Source organism: Crassostrea angulata, chromosome 6 (assembly GCF_025612915.1).
Source record: "Crassostrea angulata isolate pt1a10 chromosome 6, ASM2561291v2, whole genome shotgun sequence".
Classification (NCBI taxonomy): domain Eukaryota; kingdom Metazoa; phylum Mollusca; class Bivalvia; order Ostreida; family Ostreidae; genus Magallana; species Magallana angulata.
This window is the reverse complement of record NC_069116.1, coordinates 21,990,241-22,005,304: the sequence shown is the minus strand read 5'-3', so window position 1 is coordinate 22,005,304 and position 15,064 is coordinate 21,990,241. Positions and strand designations below refer to the sequence as shown.

Genomic DNA, 15,064 nt, shown 5'->3' with positions numbered 1-15,064 from the left:
GGAAAACCTAGATATGAAAACACGATGTAAGAACAGTTTGTTTAAAAATTTGTTCCTATCTTTGTCAGTCTGTCTCTTTTTTAAACTGTCAAACTTAACGGTTTACCTATCTTTCTCGTCGTCGCCATTGTTGATGATAGACCGAGATGGATGTCACGTGATGTCACGTGACCCATTTACGACGGGTTACTCAAATCTTTTGTGTTTTTTACCGTGCCTTTAAAAATTATTTTTTTTATTTCTTGTGTCTTTGTTATGCGATTGACTTATAAAGCGTAATTTGTAAAGTAAAGAAATGAAGCAAATAATCAGATCTTATTATTGTTAATTACTAAAATAAACGCCACATATACCTTAAACGTACATTATGATTATAAAAAAACTAAGTACTTTCACCGGTTTCGAATTTGCAAATTTGACATTATAAAACCCCCCAAAAAATACGTTTTAAGAATTGTTTGAAGGGTAAAAATTTTATAATCCCTTCCGGGATTTGAACTCATGACTTACAGGTCTGTAGCGAACTCTCCACCCCACTGCGCTACGCTGTTTGATAACAATTTTGGAAAGAAAATATTTATAAAATTATACTTGATTTTATTTTTTATTTCGATAAATTGTACGCCACAACATAGAAGTGCCCCATACCACCTTACTGTACAGGCACGCAAGTTATGTACCCTTTTCGAGATGAATGAAATCACGTGCCCAATTGATCGAAAATTGGGTCACACCCCGCTTTGGCGATTAAGTTCCTACAGTAATGCAAATATTTCAGTTATATGAAAATATATTTGTTTTAATCCAAACTGATGATTCTTTGGTAATGATGATAATCCAACACCAATCATTACCTACTTTGTACCGTAATAGACAATATGTAATAACTTGTTGCGATAACCCCCCCCCTCCCTTTCCACCGTTCAAATATGGCTAATCTATTTTTAAATCAGGATTACACACATGCATGGTGAACACCCCTTTTGATTACTGTTCCTAATTACATCCCATATAACATTTTCATTAATTGTGAATGTAAATGTTGCCACATTAAACAATGATCGGTTAATCTTTTTTATGAAAAATCTTGGTATTGCTTGCTCCCATAGTCTGCATTGTTTCGGAGAAGGCAACTTTCAAACCTTAGATTTGCCTAATGGCATGACATCAGGCACTAAAATAGCCATTTTTCTACATCAAAAGGTCAACATCGAAAAAATTATCCCTGATCATAATTTTTTGAGGATCATCGTTCTTCTTGACACTGGAAAAGCCCGTGGTGCCAAACAGAAATGAAAGTTGCTATAATTAGTTTGGTGTTAAAATGTGATCACTAAGCATTTCTTGTTCTAAAGTGAACACTTTCGAATATTCCAGGAAATGTTCAAATGCTTAAAGTTAATTAGTTTGATGACCAAATATTCCACACCTGTCGAGACTCTCAGTTCATATACTGTCCTTGACGAAACGAATGATGTGTGGAAATGTTAGGTATCCACTTGACTAAAAGCAAGGGACTCTTGGCAAAGTCGACGTTAACCATTCATTAATGAAAAATCAGAGTACAAATATCTAAATTTACTTTTAACAATCTCTCTCTCTCTCTCTCTCTCTCTCTCTCTCTCTCTCTCTCTCTCTCTCTCATCTTCTATACTTCAATACAAAATAAATCACATCGACAAATTTCTAGTATCTTTTCATATGTATCCAGCTCCTGATATATCATCCACAGGTTTCAACTGAAAAGAAGCATTGAGGCATTCTGTAGATGCATTGATGTATTCCGAGAATGTATTGATGTATTCTGTAGATATGTGCGGGGTACAGGAGATCATATGTTGGTAATCACTGAGAGGATCCAATGGAAGAGTATGTGTGTAATCAGTCGATCTACGTCTGCTTCGAACTGATCTCCTGATTCTAAGAAGAGATATACTTATTTACTCATATCATTGCTAATTATATATGGGCACTGTATGTAGGGCTTCAAATTTCTTCAAATAACGGGGTATTTTTTTATCTTTAAAGAAATGTATTTCGTTTTATCTGTTATAATTTTGCAATTTTGTAAACTTCAAATAACATTTAACATATATTAATCGCATTTGACAAAACTGCATGAAATTCAATTATAAAAGTTCAAAACGTAGTTTACGCTTAAAGTTTTTTCTCTTTGTTTTGATCTTTTTTTTAAAATGTGGTGTGAAAGTTTACGGATCTTAGTCTTACCTGTTCTTTTTCCTTGTTATGTACACCAGAAGACTACAAATGATCACAAACAACAGCAGCAAAACCAGTATAGGGATAATTGACCAGTGACGTCGTATAAATTTTTTGATATGGTCTAATAATTTAGGCTTCTTTGTCCTTCCATTGTCTGAAAACGTAGTACATGTAAAACCTGTTGAAAGGTTTCGGACATCAGTAACAACACACAATAAAACTTAAATACCAACATACAATGAAAAAAAATCTTATTTAGCAGTTTAAATGTGATCATGCTGTTAACATTGAAAGGAAACATCTACATACTTTGTTAAAATTAATTAATTTTAAATCAAGAAATTATTATTTTGAATTTATCATTAATCAGATTACTTACAAAGTATTGTGTAACATTTGTTGTTATATTCTGTATCATTTTTCCTATTTTATTTTAATTTTATTTAGAATGATCAAGACAACTATAAACTAGTTTACCTTTGACACAGCCAGTTAGTTTATCACATTGATTCTCGGGACACAGGCACCTTGATTTACACAGTCTTCCGTAAAAGCCAGAGGAACATGGTATAGAACAATTTTGTCCCAATGCACCAATACAGGCTGTATATATAAGGTTTAAAAATAAACATTTCTAATTCATAATTTCTTAAGAAAAAACTTCTATATTTCCTATGTATGACTGCTTAACTCAATGCAACACTGCATGATAATAAATCGACATGCATAGCAGTCATGTGAATGGCTTTAGAAAGTTTTTATTCTTACCTAGACAGGTCATATTTTCCTCATACATATAATATCCCGTACAGCAACTAACCTCTTTACTGAAATTGAAAATACCTGATAAAGAAAGCACTTGCAAAAGTTATCTTCAATTAGTTTTAAAAAAACACCTAGAAAAATCAACACTTTCGTTGTGTGCTCTTTGGCTAGATTTTTTTGTAAAGTAATCTTTAATTACATGAATTTTTATTTGAAAAGCTTTTTTCCCTATTTAGAATATTATTTATCAAGACATTTGCTTATGTCAAGTTGTCACAAAACAAAAAAGGGCTTCAAATTGACAAATGATAATTTGAACATGTATCGTAATATGGTATAATGATTGGAGAATTTTGTGAACTCAATTGCATGCCTTCCTTTGATGAACATTTTTTGTTACAGTGACAGCCATCCTAATTTTAACCCCCTCCCCCCATTTCCTTACTTTACATGTATATATCCATTAAAGTAAATGCAAAACACACAAAACAATTGAAATGAAATGTACTGTTATTGATATACATGTACATATATATAAGCTGCTTATCAACAGGAAAACAGACAGTCGGTACAACAGGAATTTGTTCATAATTTAAAAATAAATTTTTATCGCCCAACAATAAATTCCTTACAATAGTTCAATGTACATAGGACATTGTCTCTTTTATTGCAGTGCGCTCATGGAGCCGGAATTGCATAAAAAGGAATTCCTACTACAGTAAGAGCTATTCCTCGTAATGTAATGCACCTTTTGGAAATAAATTCACCGCGTGAAAAAAAAATACCCATTGATAATCTGACATCAATTTAGTACATGTTTCTGTCGACATACATTCAAATCAAAGTGTGCATATTGTACAACATTATATCAAGAAAATATTTATCTAAAAGAAATATTTCAACTAAGAAAACACTTTCATTCATATCAAAAATACTTGTAACTATTGTTATGATGCCTGATAAAACCAACTGGTAGACAACTTTGTGTCTATACCAATTTAAAAGTGTTTAAGTGTGTTCGAAGAGTGCATTGGGCAGACTTTTTTTACATTAACGATGAATACAAATAAATAATATAGCTTAGATACATTTATGTTTATTTTATCTTTTACATCTCTCTCTCTCTCTCTCTCTCTCTCTCTCTCTCTCTCTCTCACTTTTAATAATGGAAATGTCTTTTTTTATGGTCAAAATAAAAATAAGTCATTACACTTACTTGTTTACACATTTATTGTTATCCGATCGCGTTTGCAAGTTTAACTCCAGCAAACATAATACCGTCAAGGTAAACTGTATCTCCATGTTTCTGGCTTTTTCAGTATATTGCAATATCAAATTTATTAATAATGACACGATAAAATGATTCGTACGTGACGTAGTTCTGACTAATAGTATTCTAAAAGAGTAAATCTGTCTATTGGAAATTGATATTTCCGTATTTGAATAGCATAATCTGCATTGACTTTGGTAAAAGAACCCGCCTTTAGTTTGCTGTTGGGAATGTCGCCATATGGAACGGATATGCTTTTTATGTTTATATCATTACATGTATATGCCTCGATAACCCTTTGTAGAAAGATATACGAGGGTTATCTGTGTGTATTGTACGAGATCTCAAAAGCAATCGACTCAGATAGTGACATGAACATTACATCCTTTAATGGTATTCTTTTCAAATACATACCTAAATCCCTGAATCCATATCTGATATGCATCACGGTACGCTGTCTTAGGTAGAAATCTGAGGCACAAACTGATGCACCTCTGCGAATGTTATTGTCATACAAATTTAGACCACAAGGTTTTATTTGACCCTTTCAGTTTCGCAGTAAAAATTGTGCCTAGTGGTTATAGTCTATTTCCTTGAATCTGTGTATACTTGTAGTCAATTATAAAATCTGGACCTTTACTGATTTTAAAATTTATTTTCATTAATTGGTGGGTAAACTGAGTTCAAGAAATAAATGTGACAATAGGAAAACATGGGGTGTTTTCCTGCTGTTGCAGCAATATGCTTTGTTGCGCCCCCCCCCCATATTTATACATTTATTTCCGGTGTTATTTTTGAATAATAAGCAATTTAGCATATACAATGTATTCAAACCAATTCCGATTTAGCATTTATTTTTTTAAGTCGTCTATATAGCATAAGAGATCTCAACAGTATAGGCTTGTGCATAGCATCAAAATAGGTAGCCTTGTTCAAAGCTATTTCATAAGGCTGAAAAGAAGGACAATAGAACGTTTTTATTGGCAAGTGTAGATTTGAATAATATTGTCCTTTCCGATATAAAAATGAAATATATCGGAAAGAACAATATATTAGTAAGTGTGCGGTTTGTAATCGTTAATTCAATTTATTTTATTTTGAAATCCACCCAAATGTTGTAAATTTTGTATTTACTACCACCCGGTAAATTCAAAATTTACAACATGACACATTGGTAATGCAAGAAAAGGTATTATTGGCAAGTAAAAATGGGAGTCTCTAAGAATGCACCAGAAAATTCTTCGGGGGTCGACAGTTATTTGAGTTTGCCGGGGAGGTCTGAGGCATATTTTGGGTAATTTTATAATGTAAATTTAAGGAATTATAATTTTGCAGGGGGTGTCTGGACCCCTTGATCCGCGCATGTAAGAAGGATCATATTCTTTATCTTTCATATATGACAAATGATGACATACTTGGAAGTACATGTATCATTAAGAAATTTTTAAGCATGCGCATGTGATGTAATTTAACTTCATAATATGCGATACAACCAAGAAAAAAACCTCATCCTTTAATAAGATAACCCCTTTACCTGCAAATCTTATAAAAAAAAAAGGTTTTCAATATTTGGTTAATAAAGAAATAAGTGTTATGAAGCATTGAATCCAATTTAATTGCGTTGATCACATGAACCACACGATCTCTTTCTCCTTCAAAAAATTACGAATAAAAGTGAAATAATAAAAATAGTATGTCCCTCTATCAAATTATACACAATTTTAGTTGGTGATTGTTTACATTGAGTTTAACACCCAATTTTTAGAATTGATTTCGGTTCCCCGGGAGTCAAACGAAGCAACCAGCAGAGAACCAATGGTCAACTTTAAACTTTGGTCGAAAAATTATAAATACACTGTAAACTTTGAATTGAGTTAAAGGTCTAGAAAAGACCAGCAAATGGATAATTACATTTTTAATTTGGTCGATTCAACTACGCAAGTGCATATATACAACGATCTTTTAATATTAAACTCTAAATGTTTTCCATCAAAAATGTTGAATGATACATAAAAATGGCAATACAGTCATATCCCAAAATGATCTGGTAAAGTTTACTTCAGGGATATCAGATATAACGGGCCTTTATTGCCCTCGAGGTCAAACAGCTTCGCTGTGAGCACCGACCGTCAGAAATGCGATGCAATTTCGATTCGTTTTTATTTTTGACATCTATTTCGAGTAATAGATTTCGAAAGGAAACAATTACACGTTCATCATCTGACGACAAAGTCTTCCTTATGTTCTACTTCCGAGTTCAGATCGTTTTGGATACGTTTCAGTTTTAAAGAAAAATTTAAATGTAACATAGATTTTTTGTTTGATTTGATTTTTAAGAGTTTCAAAGGAAATGAGAGTGGAGGCGAATACATTATATTCCACAGATCAAGTGCTCTGAAAATCATTGTTATTCGATTGCAGATATATCAATTTTTGCAAATAGTGTTATCTCATATCTTATATTTTGCTTTTTGTTTTATAGAACTATTACAAAAACTTTTTTATGGGACAACTTAACGTAAACTTTTAATTTGCTTACTATGAGCTTATCAGTAACATATAGAAACGTCACAATTATCACATCATGTACTGTGAAGTTACTTTAATCCAATCTGGACACATTAAAAAAACTCATATAACGATGAAAAAACAAACGAATAAGTCGGCCAATGAAAGGAAATTCGTTCCCAGCTTCAAAAAGTAAATAATTGGTGTTCATACACAAATGGCACAGTCAATCTGTGAATTTCTGAAAGTGGCGTTAAGTTAGTTCATCAGACAAAAAGAATAGAGCATCATCAAATTTCTTGCTAGATACCTATATCCGAGCTTAAGTACCTTTGTTGAGTTTCAGTTTTCTGCAATTATTTCTAATGCATACAAGATAACCCCCCCCCCCCCGGGGGGCACCTATAAAAATAACATGTAATTCATTAATTGCATTGGTAAACCTGCCTCTTTGCTGCGCTTATGACAAAGAGGCAAATCTATGACAACAGTAACCATTGCAACGGCAAAGATAAATGTCAGCACCTAATTTGTCAGGGACATACAAAAGATATTATTACTGAGTGTGCTTTCTGGAAAACCCTTTCCGATGCGGCTGTTTCTTTGACAATTTTCGATATTGTCTCGATTGCTGACAAAAATAAATGTTAATGACGACACACATTAATTTCTAACATAATCAAAAGAAGCGTATCTAAATATTAGGAAAATTCTGCTTTGCTCACTGGGCATCGAAACTTGGTATCTCACTCAATTTCAACACAATGACACTGTGTTGTACAGCTTGGTCCAAACCACCCAAGGCAAGACAAGGCAAAGAACAGTTGTTACCGTGGGAGCCACCGCATACTTGAAAGGGATATTCCATGTCTGTACAATTTGATATTCATTTTTCACTTACATAGTACTAGAAAGGGTTAAATTATTTTCATGATTTCGTTTTCATTTAATGCTTATATAGTTCATATAGCAGTAACATGTTCTTTATTTTGCTTTGACAACCAGTTTGTGTCCATAAGTAATCAGTGCAACACTTCAATGATCCACAGGAAAGAGATAATTTTTCCAGTGGAATCCCATTTTTCCCACGACTTAAATCTTGTTATGATAAAAATGTATTTTACTACAAAATAATTTTAAAAATGGTTTAGCACAACAATACTTGTTAGATTTAATTAAACAAGATTTTCTAACTGACAATACATTTAATCTTAGGTCTAACGGCTATTTAACTGTCTGTCGCTATGACTGACAATCTCTTATTGCGATAGCTTTATTCCGTCTACATTGAAATTATGGAATAATATTCAGAATAATCCTCATCGGACATCCAGAATTCAGAATGATATGCAGAAAGTAAAAATTCATTAACTTTATCCATCTAAATGCCAAAAAATAAAAACAAGACAGCAGATTTGTCCGCTGGAAAGTAAATTACTAGTAAATAAAAAAAAGTGTTTAAAAATTTAGATGAGGGACGGTTAAATAGAATGTTGATTTAATGTGGTTTGATGGCAAACGTGTCAATTATTATAACATAAATTAAAATTGTATATCATATTCAGGAATGTATAGGAAGGGTTGGGGTTTATTAATACTTGCCTCCCACTGTAGTGCGATTTGTCAGGAACACTACGATCGAAGCTGATCAGGGACATTTTCAGGTATTTAGGCTTAAATAAGAGGTGATGCAAGTCGATACGACTTTAAGCGATTCGTTAAGCTTTAAAACTGTAAGGCCACTACAGTCATATTTCAGGTGATGCAGTCTGTCAGAATCACATTGCCCGTTTAGAATCGATAACGTACGTTCCGATTAGATTGTTTAGATAGAATTCCTGATTTAATCTCGATCTGATCCGAACATCATGACCCAAGTCCCCGATCTGGAACTCTTTTGTACATGCAGATACGTTCTAATACGTTACGATACGTTTATCACGAACTGGTGTGTTTTATTTAAAACAATAACCTTTTTGGTCCCCTACCCCACTTATTTAAAAAATTTACACAAATTACCCTTGTATAAATAAAAAACAAAACAAAACAAACTTGGGTGATGAAAGTAACATGCAACAAATTTTGTTTTGAATTGTCGTTTATTTGTTTTCCATGAAACTATAACGTCAAGGTGTCTCCATAGACACAGGATTTTTCATGTTCTAAAATTGAACCCTCTTCATATTCTTTCGGATTTTTAAATGTTTAAAATGAGTCTGCAGCTCTTTTGAGTAATTAAAAAGGCATTGCTCTGTTCTTGTATGCATAATTTGCATAGAAAAACAACATGAAGAACCTCATATTTATTGCTCTTTAATCTTTTTTTACTCAAATGTACAAGATGACTCCACATCCCTAATTATAATATAGTTCAAGTTCAGTGTATTCGCTCAAAACAAATAATTTGGTACAAGAGGAACATATATATAATACACACAAATACAAATCGTCAGAGGTACATTTTCATACCGGGAAAAAATATAAATAAAAAAGGACAGACTATAGAATCATGGTATAAAGGATCATAATAGGAAAACAACTAAGAGAAGCAGACAGCATCAAAAATATTTGAAATAAAAACACATAATTTTATTAGCGATTTACTATTGCAATTAGTCATGAGTTCAGAAAACTTAAAAAGATTTGGTCTTTTCCAATATTTTGTGCTTAGGTATTTTTTCCTTATTTCATGTAGTGCCGAACATTCTAAAATATAATGAAATTCATCACCAATGAGACCTTTATTACACAAAAGACCTAACCTCTCATTCAAAGGAATGTTATACCATCTACCATATATAAATATATGCTTATGCAGTGGGCCGGGCTAAAAATAAATGTAACAATACATTAACGTAATTACATAAAATTTTTGGATACTTTCAGTGTTTAATATCATAATCACCCAAACATATAGAGATGTAGATTCAACTTCATTACAGATTAAACTGTTTAAAGATGCTACAAAATTAATATCTTTTTTGTTATTTAAATGTATAGACAAAACGTGACCCTGGGTAAACAATCGACGCTTTATAAGAACTAGATACTACCGCTTGGTGAAAATGTTGGCCCTTACTTTCACTTAACTGATCACAATTGGCATATCTGACACAAAATTAACTTGTTTTTCTTTGAATTATATCTTTGCCAGAAGACTGAAATAATATAATGTGGCAACGATCACGTAGCCACTTTTGAGTTTTTCCAGCATGAGATATTCAAATTACGTAGCAGTCTGTTCAAGTATACTGTAAATTTCTTTTAGTAAACTGCAATTTGACTTAGAGAGGTCTGCCTTTAGCACTGTAATGTTAAAATATATCAATAATATCGAACATTGGGAGCGGAGAAAAGTTGTCTCTGCTTCAAATCCCTTTTATGGTAACTTCCTCTAAACATATCCTGCGCTCGGGATTTTCGTTGCATTATCGAAGAACTCCTTTAATTCCATTTCCGATTTGAAATCATTTTGACTACGTCTCCGTTTTCTAGGGTAAAAATTCATATATCATGTTAAACACGACTTTACGTTTTTGCTTACCTTTGACATATAACAAACCCTCCGCCAAATCAGATCCCTCATCCCACCCCACCCCCCAAAAATAGACTGAAAAGCTTACCTCTTTGTTTTGATTTTAACAAATATGACGCAGCCTATAGCTACAGAAACCACTGCAAATGCAGTACTACAGATAAGCACCCAATATTTTAAAGACAGCTTTTGAAAGAAATTTTCAGATGTGCTGTTTAGGGAAACTGATTGTGATGAGGCTGTTATCTTGAAAATTTTCATTGTTGTCTTTATACCTACAATAAATATTCAAGCAAGTGCAAAAACAAACTAGGTAGTAATGCCAAAAATTAATTTGAAAGTTAAGAGCTATAGATGAACAACATCTTAAAGAAGCCCTACTGTACCCGTTGAAATCTCCATAGATGTTTTATCCTTATATGTCAAAACTAAAAATACATGAATATACAAAAAAATGAAATTAAAATTTGGTCAGAAAAAAAAGTGTTTTGGTATTTATAGAAAATTATAATATGAATTAACCTTTTGGGCAGCCGAATTGAGCATCACACTTATCTTCCACACATTGGCAATGGAGAGTGCATCTTGGTCCAAAATAGCCAGAAAGACAAAGCGAAGAACAGTTTAAACCAAATGAACCAATGCATTCTGAAAATGAAAGGGTTTTGAAATACCATAATCATAGCTAAACAGGATTTTGTTTGAATATCAAATATTCATTCTTTTCACTAATTGTTTAAGGCAATTAGCTTAAATGAATGCATAATGGGTTTTTTTTTCAAAATTTTTTATCTACATCGTCACCGACTTCAAAATATTACCTTGACAACCATTTTCGGTCAGATAGTAACCAGTGCAACAGTACATTGATCCACTGAAAAGTACAATAAAAAGATCAAATCATCAGAGCGTGTCTGTTGAGAGTTATTATTATTAGTTGTTTGTTTTATTGGTTTTTTTAATCTTTAAAATTTTTACTTTACCTTGACTACGTTGACCGTAGATTTGCGTGAAAGTTACCAAAAAAGTAAATTAGCGTAACACATTATCAGATTGAATATATCATGTATGAATAAACAGGAGGGAGTGAGGTTATATTTATCATCATTTTATTTTTTTATATGCTGAACGTCTTTAGTCTGTTCAAGGTTACTGTTACCTGACGAATATTAACGATAATACACATACTTGTCAAAGAAGTACAATTGAAATCGATGTAAGGGGGAAGCGATTTCCTCACAGACATTTCATCTATTTTCACTCGGGGAAATTAACCTGAACAATTCAAATTTTTATGGAGATTTATAGTGGGAATTCTTTATATCTTTTCTGCATTCGGGAAAACTCGGGACATATCGCACAATTTTTCATCGTTCTCATCCGGATTCTTTTCATGTCGTTTGCACAGCAAATCCCTTAGACTTTCCATTTTTGATTGTGTATTGAAACCTAACGCGGTAGAGGGGGCGTTTAAAATCTGAAAAATCTTTACTTTGATCATCATAGTAGATGAAAGAACTTTGGATACAAAGATGTTTATGATTATCGAAATATTAAGCAAAAATGTTGGAAGAAGAAACTTTCGGCAGAGTATAGAACTCATAGGAGGTGATATTTGTGGTAAATCAATTCGAAAATAAGTATGTAAGTGGCTTGTTCTGAAGCATTTAATACCTGACGAAATAAAAGTCGTGTGGTCGATAAAATGGATAACGTGTTTTCTGTTGACTCTTGATTATATATATAAACCGATTCTAAATAGTAAGTATCGGTATAATTTTACCGGAAGTAATGAGGGAAAGTTTCACATTTTAAAAAAAAATAAATATATATTACTTATATGCATCATATGTTTTTTATATTTAATGGACGAGTGTGGGGGGAAGGAGTTCTGTTTTTGTTTTGCATGTCCTTTTTGATAAAATACATCTTCAAATAAAAATATCTATCAATCAGTGCAATTTAGGTTGATAAAGAGCAGGCAATTTCTAGCTGGCATTTTATATTTTACACTGCATACATTGGTACTGACAAACGTTAAACATGCTCATCAGTCTATCAACTGTAAATCACACTAGCAGTTACAAAACATTATAGGTAACCACTAAACCCTGGTTCTAAGTGTTCATCAAAGGTAAAGTTTTGATTATATGAAATAAACACATTCGTTTGTCTTGCCTTTGGGTGGCTGATTTTCATCTAACTCTCAATTGGTTAAGAATGTTGTAGCGATCTTGACATCTGGTTTTGACCAAAAAATACGGACGTTTGCAAGATATCCAGAAAACATCCGGTCTGGTTAAATCTCCCCAGAGCTTGCGGATTATTGTTGGTTGTCGATGGAAATGACGATACAGTTATAGCATCGAAAAATTATGCTAGTTAACTTTATATATATACAGTATATATATATATATATATATATATATATATATATATATATATATATATATATATATATATATATATATATATATAGCCAACTATTTAAAACAATATCGAGGAAGAAATAAACAATGCAATTCAGACACCAACATTCCAACGGCTCTAGTATTTTCTTCAACGGTTGATTGGCCGATTTGAAGTATTTTTCATTTGTGAATATTACTAAATGAAAAAATGACAATAACAAACCGTGAACCATCTCAAAAATCCATAAAACGAAATACAATTTCAAAGCAGAGCAACACTGACCTCCAAATAGATAGAGGTATGATCAGGTGCATTTGGAGGAGTGAGCACACTCTGATGACCGGTCACACCCGCCGTTTGCTCTTTGTCGTAATCGGGGGGAAAAAATCGGAAAAGTCCTTAGACAATTAGGTGATTAATTATGGTTTAAGAATTAGTATAAAAAACGTCAGGCAGCATGCTACCCAATGGAAGATTGTATTTGATGACAAGTTCGTTGTATCGACCATAGAACTTACGAGAAGATGACTTCAAGCGAGACTGTTGATAGTCCTGTTTTATAAATTTTAACTTGTTTGTCAGTGGCTTGCTTCGTCTTAGAAACTGTTCATACAAAGAGCATGCCCTTGCGTATCGAATCAACTGAGAGACAAAAACACCATATGCAGGCGATGAAGGTATATTGCTACATAAGTAAGGAAAGTTGACAATAGAAAAATTGAAGTCATCGCGTTCATCATACAGTTTGGTGTTAGTTAACCATCAATGTCCATCTCCAGTAAAATATCCAAATATGAAACGGATGAAGCAGACTCTGTGGTATCTTTTATTTCAAGTTCACTGGGATACATCGAGTCGACGTAACGTAACGTCAATTGCAAAACAGTTGCCATTAATATGAAGCACATGCTGAAAAACACTAACTTCTAGTTTTTGAGGTTTCGTCAAGGGTAAATAATTGTAATCAATATTGTTTCATTTTAGCTTTGAAGACATACCGATTATGAAATGTAGAGAATTTTATATCATTATATACTATAATTATTTAATCATACAATTTCCTTAGGGGGTACACTTAGTATATCTGTGACTGATTGGTACGCTTGCTAAGCAAACAATGAAAGTGATTAGAAAGAATTCTATCATTGTCAAATAATGATACTACATGTAGTATATGAACCTTAACTGCTGTATTCGTAAATCATGAACAAACCAAATAGCGTAATTATTTAGTTTTAAAATCTATTAAAAAAACCAGAATGTCTAAAAGAACATAAAACTTACTCTGGTTGCCTGCACAAATTTAAGTCTGGCAAAACGGTAGTTGATTGAATCCAAGTGCTGAGTAAAAAAGGAACTTCAAAAACTTGTAGCAAGACCGCCGATAAAGTTGGTTTATATATACAAGCCATGTCGCCTGCTTTTTGATTTATATTAATAATTATGTAGAAAACATCGGAACTATTTAAATTCAAAAAGCTATTAAAATTACATGTTCAAGTGTAAACGGACATTTAAAAAAAAAGAAAACTGAGTAGAATTATTATTTAACAGTTTCCTTTTTGTTGGTTTATTAACAAGGTTAGTGCATTAACAGAGATACATGTACATCATCAATTTGTATCCTAATATAGCAATACTCTCTCTCTCTCTCTCTCTCTCTCTCTCTCTCTCTCTCTCTCTCTCTCTCTCAGTGTAAGCTGTGGAAATATAATCCTTTAAAAAAATAAACAACAAACAAAAATTTTTTAATACGGAAAAGATTATGTTATATGCGTTTCAAATCATGAATGAAACCGGAATGCCGCATGGGGAAATTATCTTTTATGAAAAATTTTTATAGTACTAGTTTTTAGTACATGTATCTGAGCTTAAAACACGACATATCTCCACTATTTCGCTTTATCCTGTTCTTGCTTTTCTTGCACTTATTTTCATCGGTGGTTATTGCTGAATGAACTTTAGCAGACTTACATTTGTACAACAAACGGTACCTCCATAAACATTTATCTTAATTATACTAGTATGCGAATTACTTGTAAATATAATGTGTGTGAATCAGGCCTAGGGGGCGAATTACATTGTAAAGTAATGAATTACATTACCATTAATATTACTTCCTGAATTTGGGCATTAAATTATCATTACAACTACTTCACTTAATTTTTTGAAGTAATGCATTACATAACCATTACTTAAGTAAAGTAATGCATTACCATTACTTATGAAAAGTCAATAATAAGTTTTGAAAATTAAAGTAAAGAGTTTTTGCAAATCTTTCAAATATGAAACAGTTTAGCATATCCACAGGCAGGCTTGGGGCGAATTACATTGTAAAGTAATGCATTACA

At 32.4% G+C, this 15,064-nt stretch overlaps 1 protein-coding gene and 1 pseudogene across 2 annotated transcripts; both read right to left on the bottom strand.

Moving 5' to 3' along the window:
• Positions 1-989: 989 nt before the first annotated feature.
• LOC128190327 (protein draper-like) lies at positions 990-4,363 on the bottom strand. 2 transcript variants are annotated; one of them, XM_052862347.1, is made up of 5 exons: positions 4,205-4,363; positions 2,992-3,050; positions 2,701-2,826; positions 2,230-2,377; positions 990-1,920 (listed from the first exon to the last, which is right to left on the bottom strand). In XM_052862347.1, exons 1-5 carry the CDS (start codon positions 4,288-4,290, stop codon positions 1,698-1,700), a joined length of 642 nt encoding a protein of 213 aa, XP_052718307.1. In that variant the 5' UTR covers positions 4,291-4,363; the 3' UTR covers positions 990-1,697. The 2 variants fall into 2 exon arrangements, with proteins under 2 accessions (XP_052718307.1, XP_052718309.1); XM_052862349.1 differs by having other exon boundaries at positions 2,230-2,401; positions 2,992-3,066; positions 4,205-4,307.
• Positions 4,364-10,145: 5,782 nt separating this feature from the next.
• On the bottom strand, positions 10,146-14,149 carry LOC128187405 (uncharacterized; annotated as a pseudogene).
• Between the last annotated feature and the right edge of the window lie 915 nt (positions 14,150-15,064).

Coding starts and splice junctions, on each gene's coding strand:
- LOC128190327 (XM_052862347.1), bottom strand. CDS start 4,290: ATGGAGATACAGTTTACCTTGACGGTATTATGTTTGCTGGAGTTAAAC. Junction 3,051..4,204: donor AACAATAAATGTGTAAACAA/GTAAGTGTAATG, acceptor TTTCAATTTCAG/TAAAGAGGTTAGTTGCTGTA. Junction 2,378..2,700: donor ACTAACTGGCTGTGTCAAAG/GTAAACTAGTTT, acceptor CTACGTTTTCAG/ACAATGGAAGGACAAAGAAG.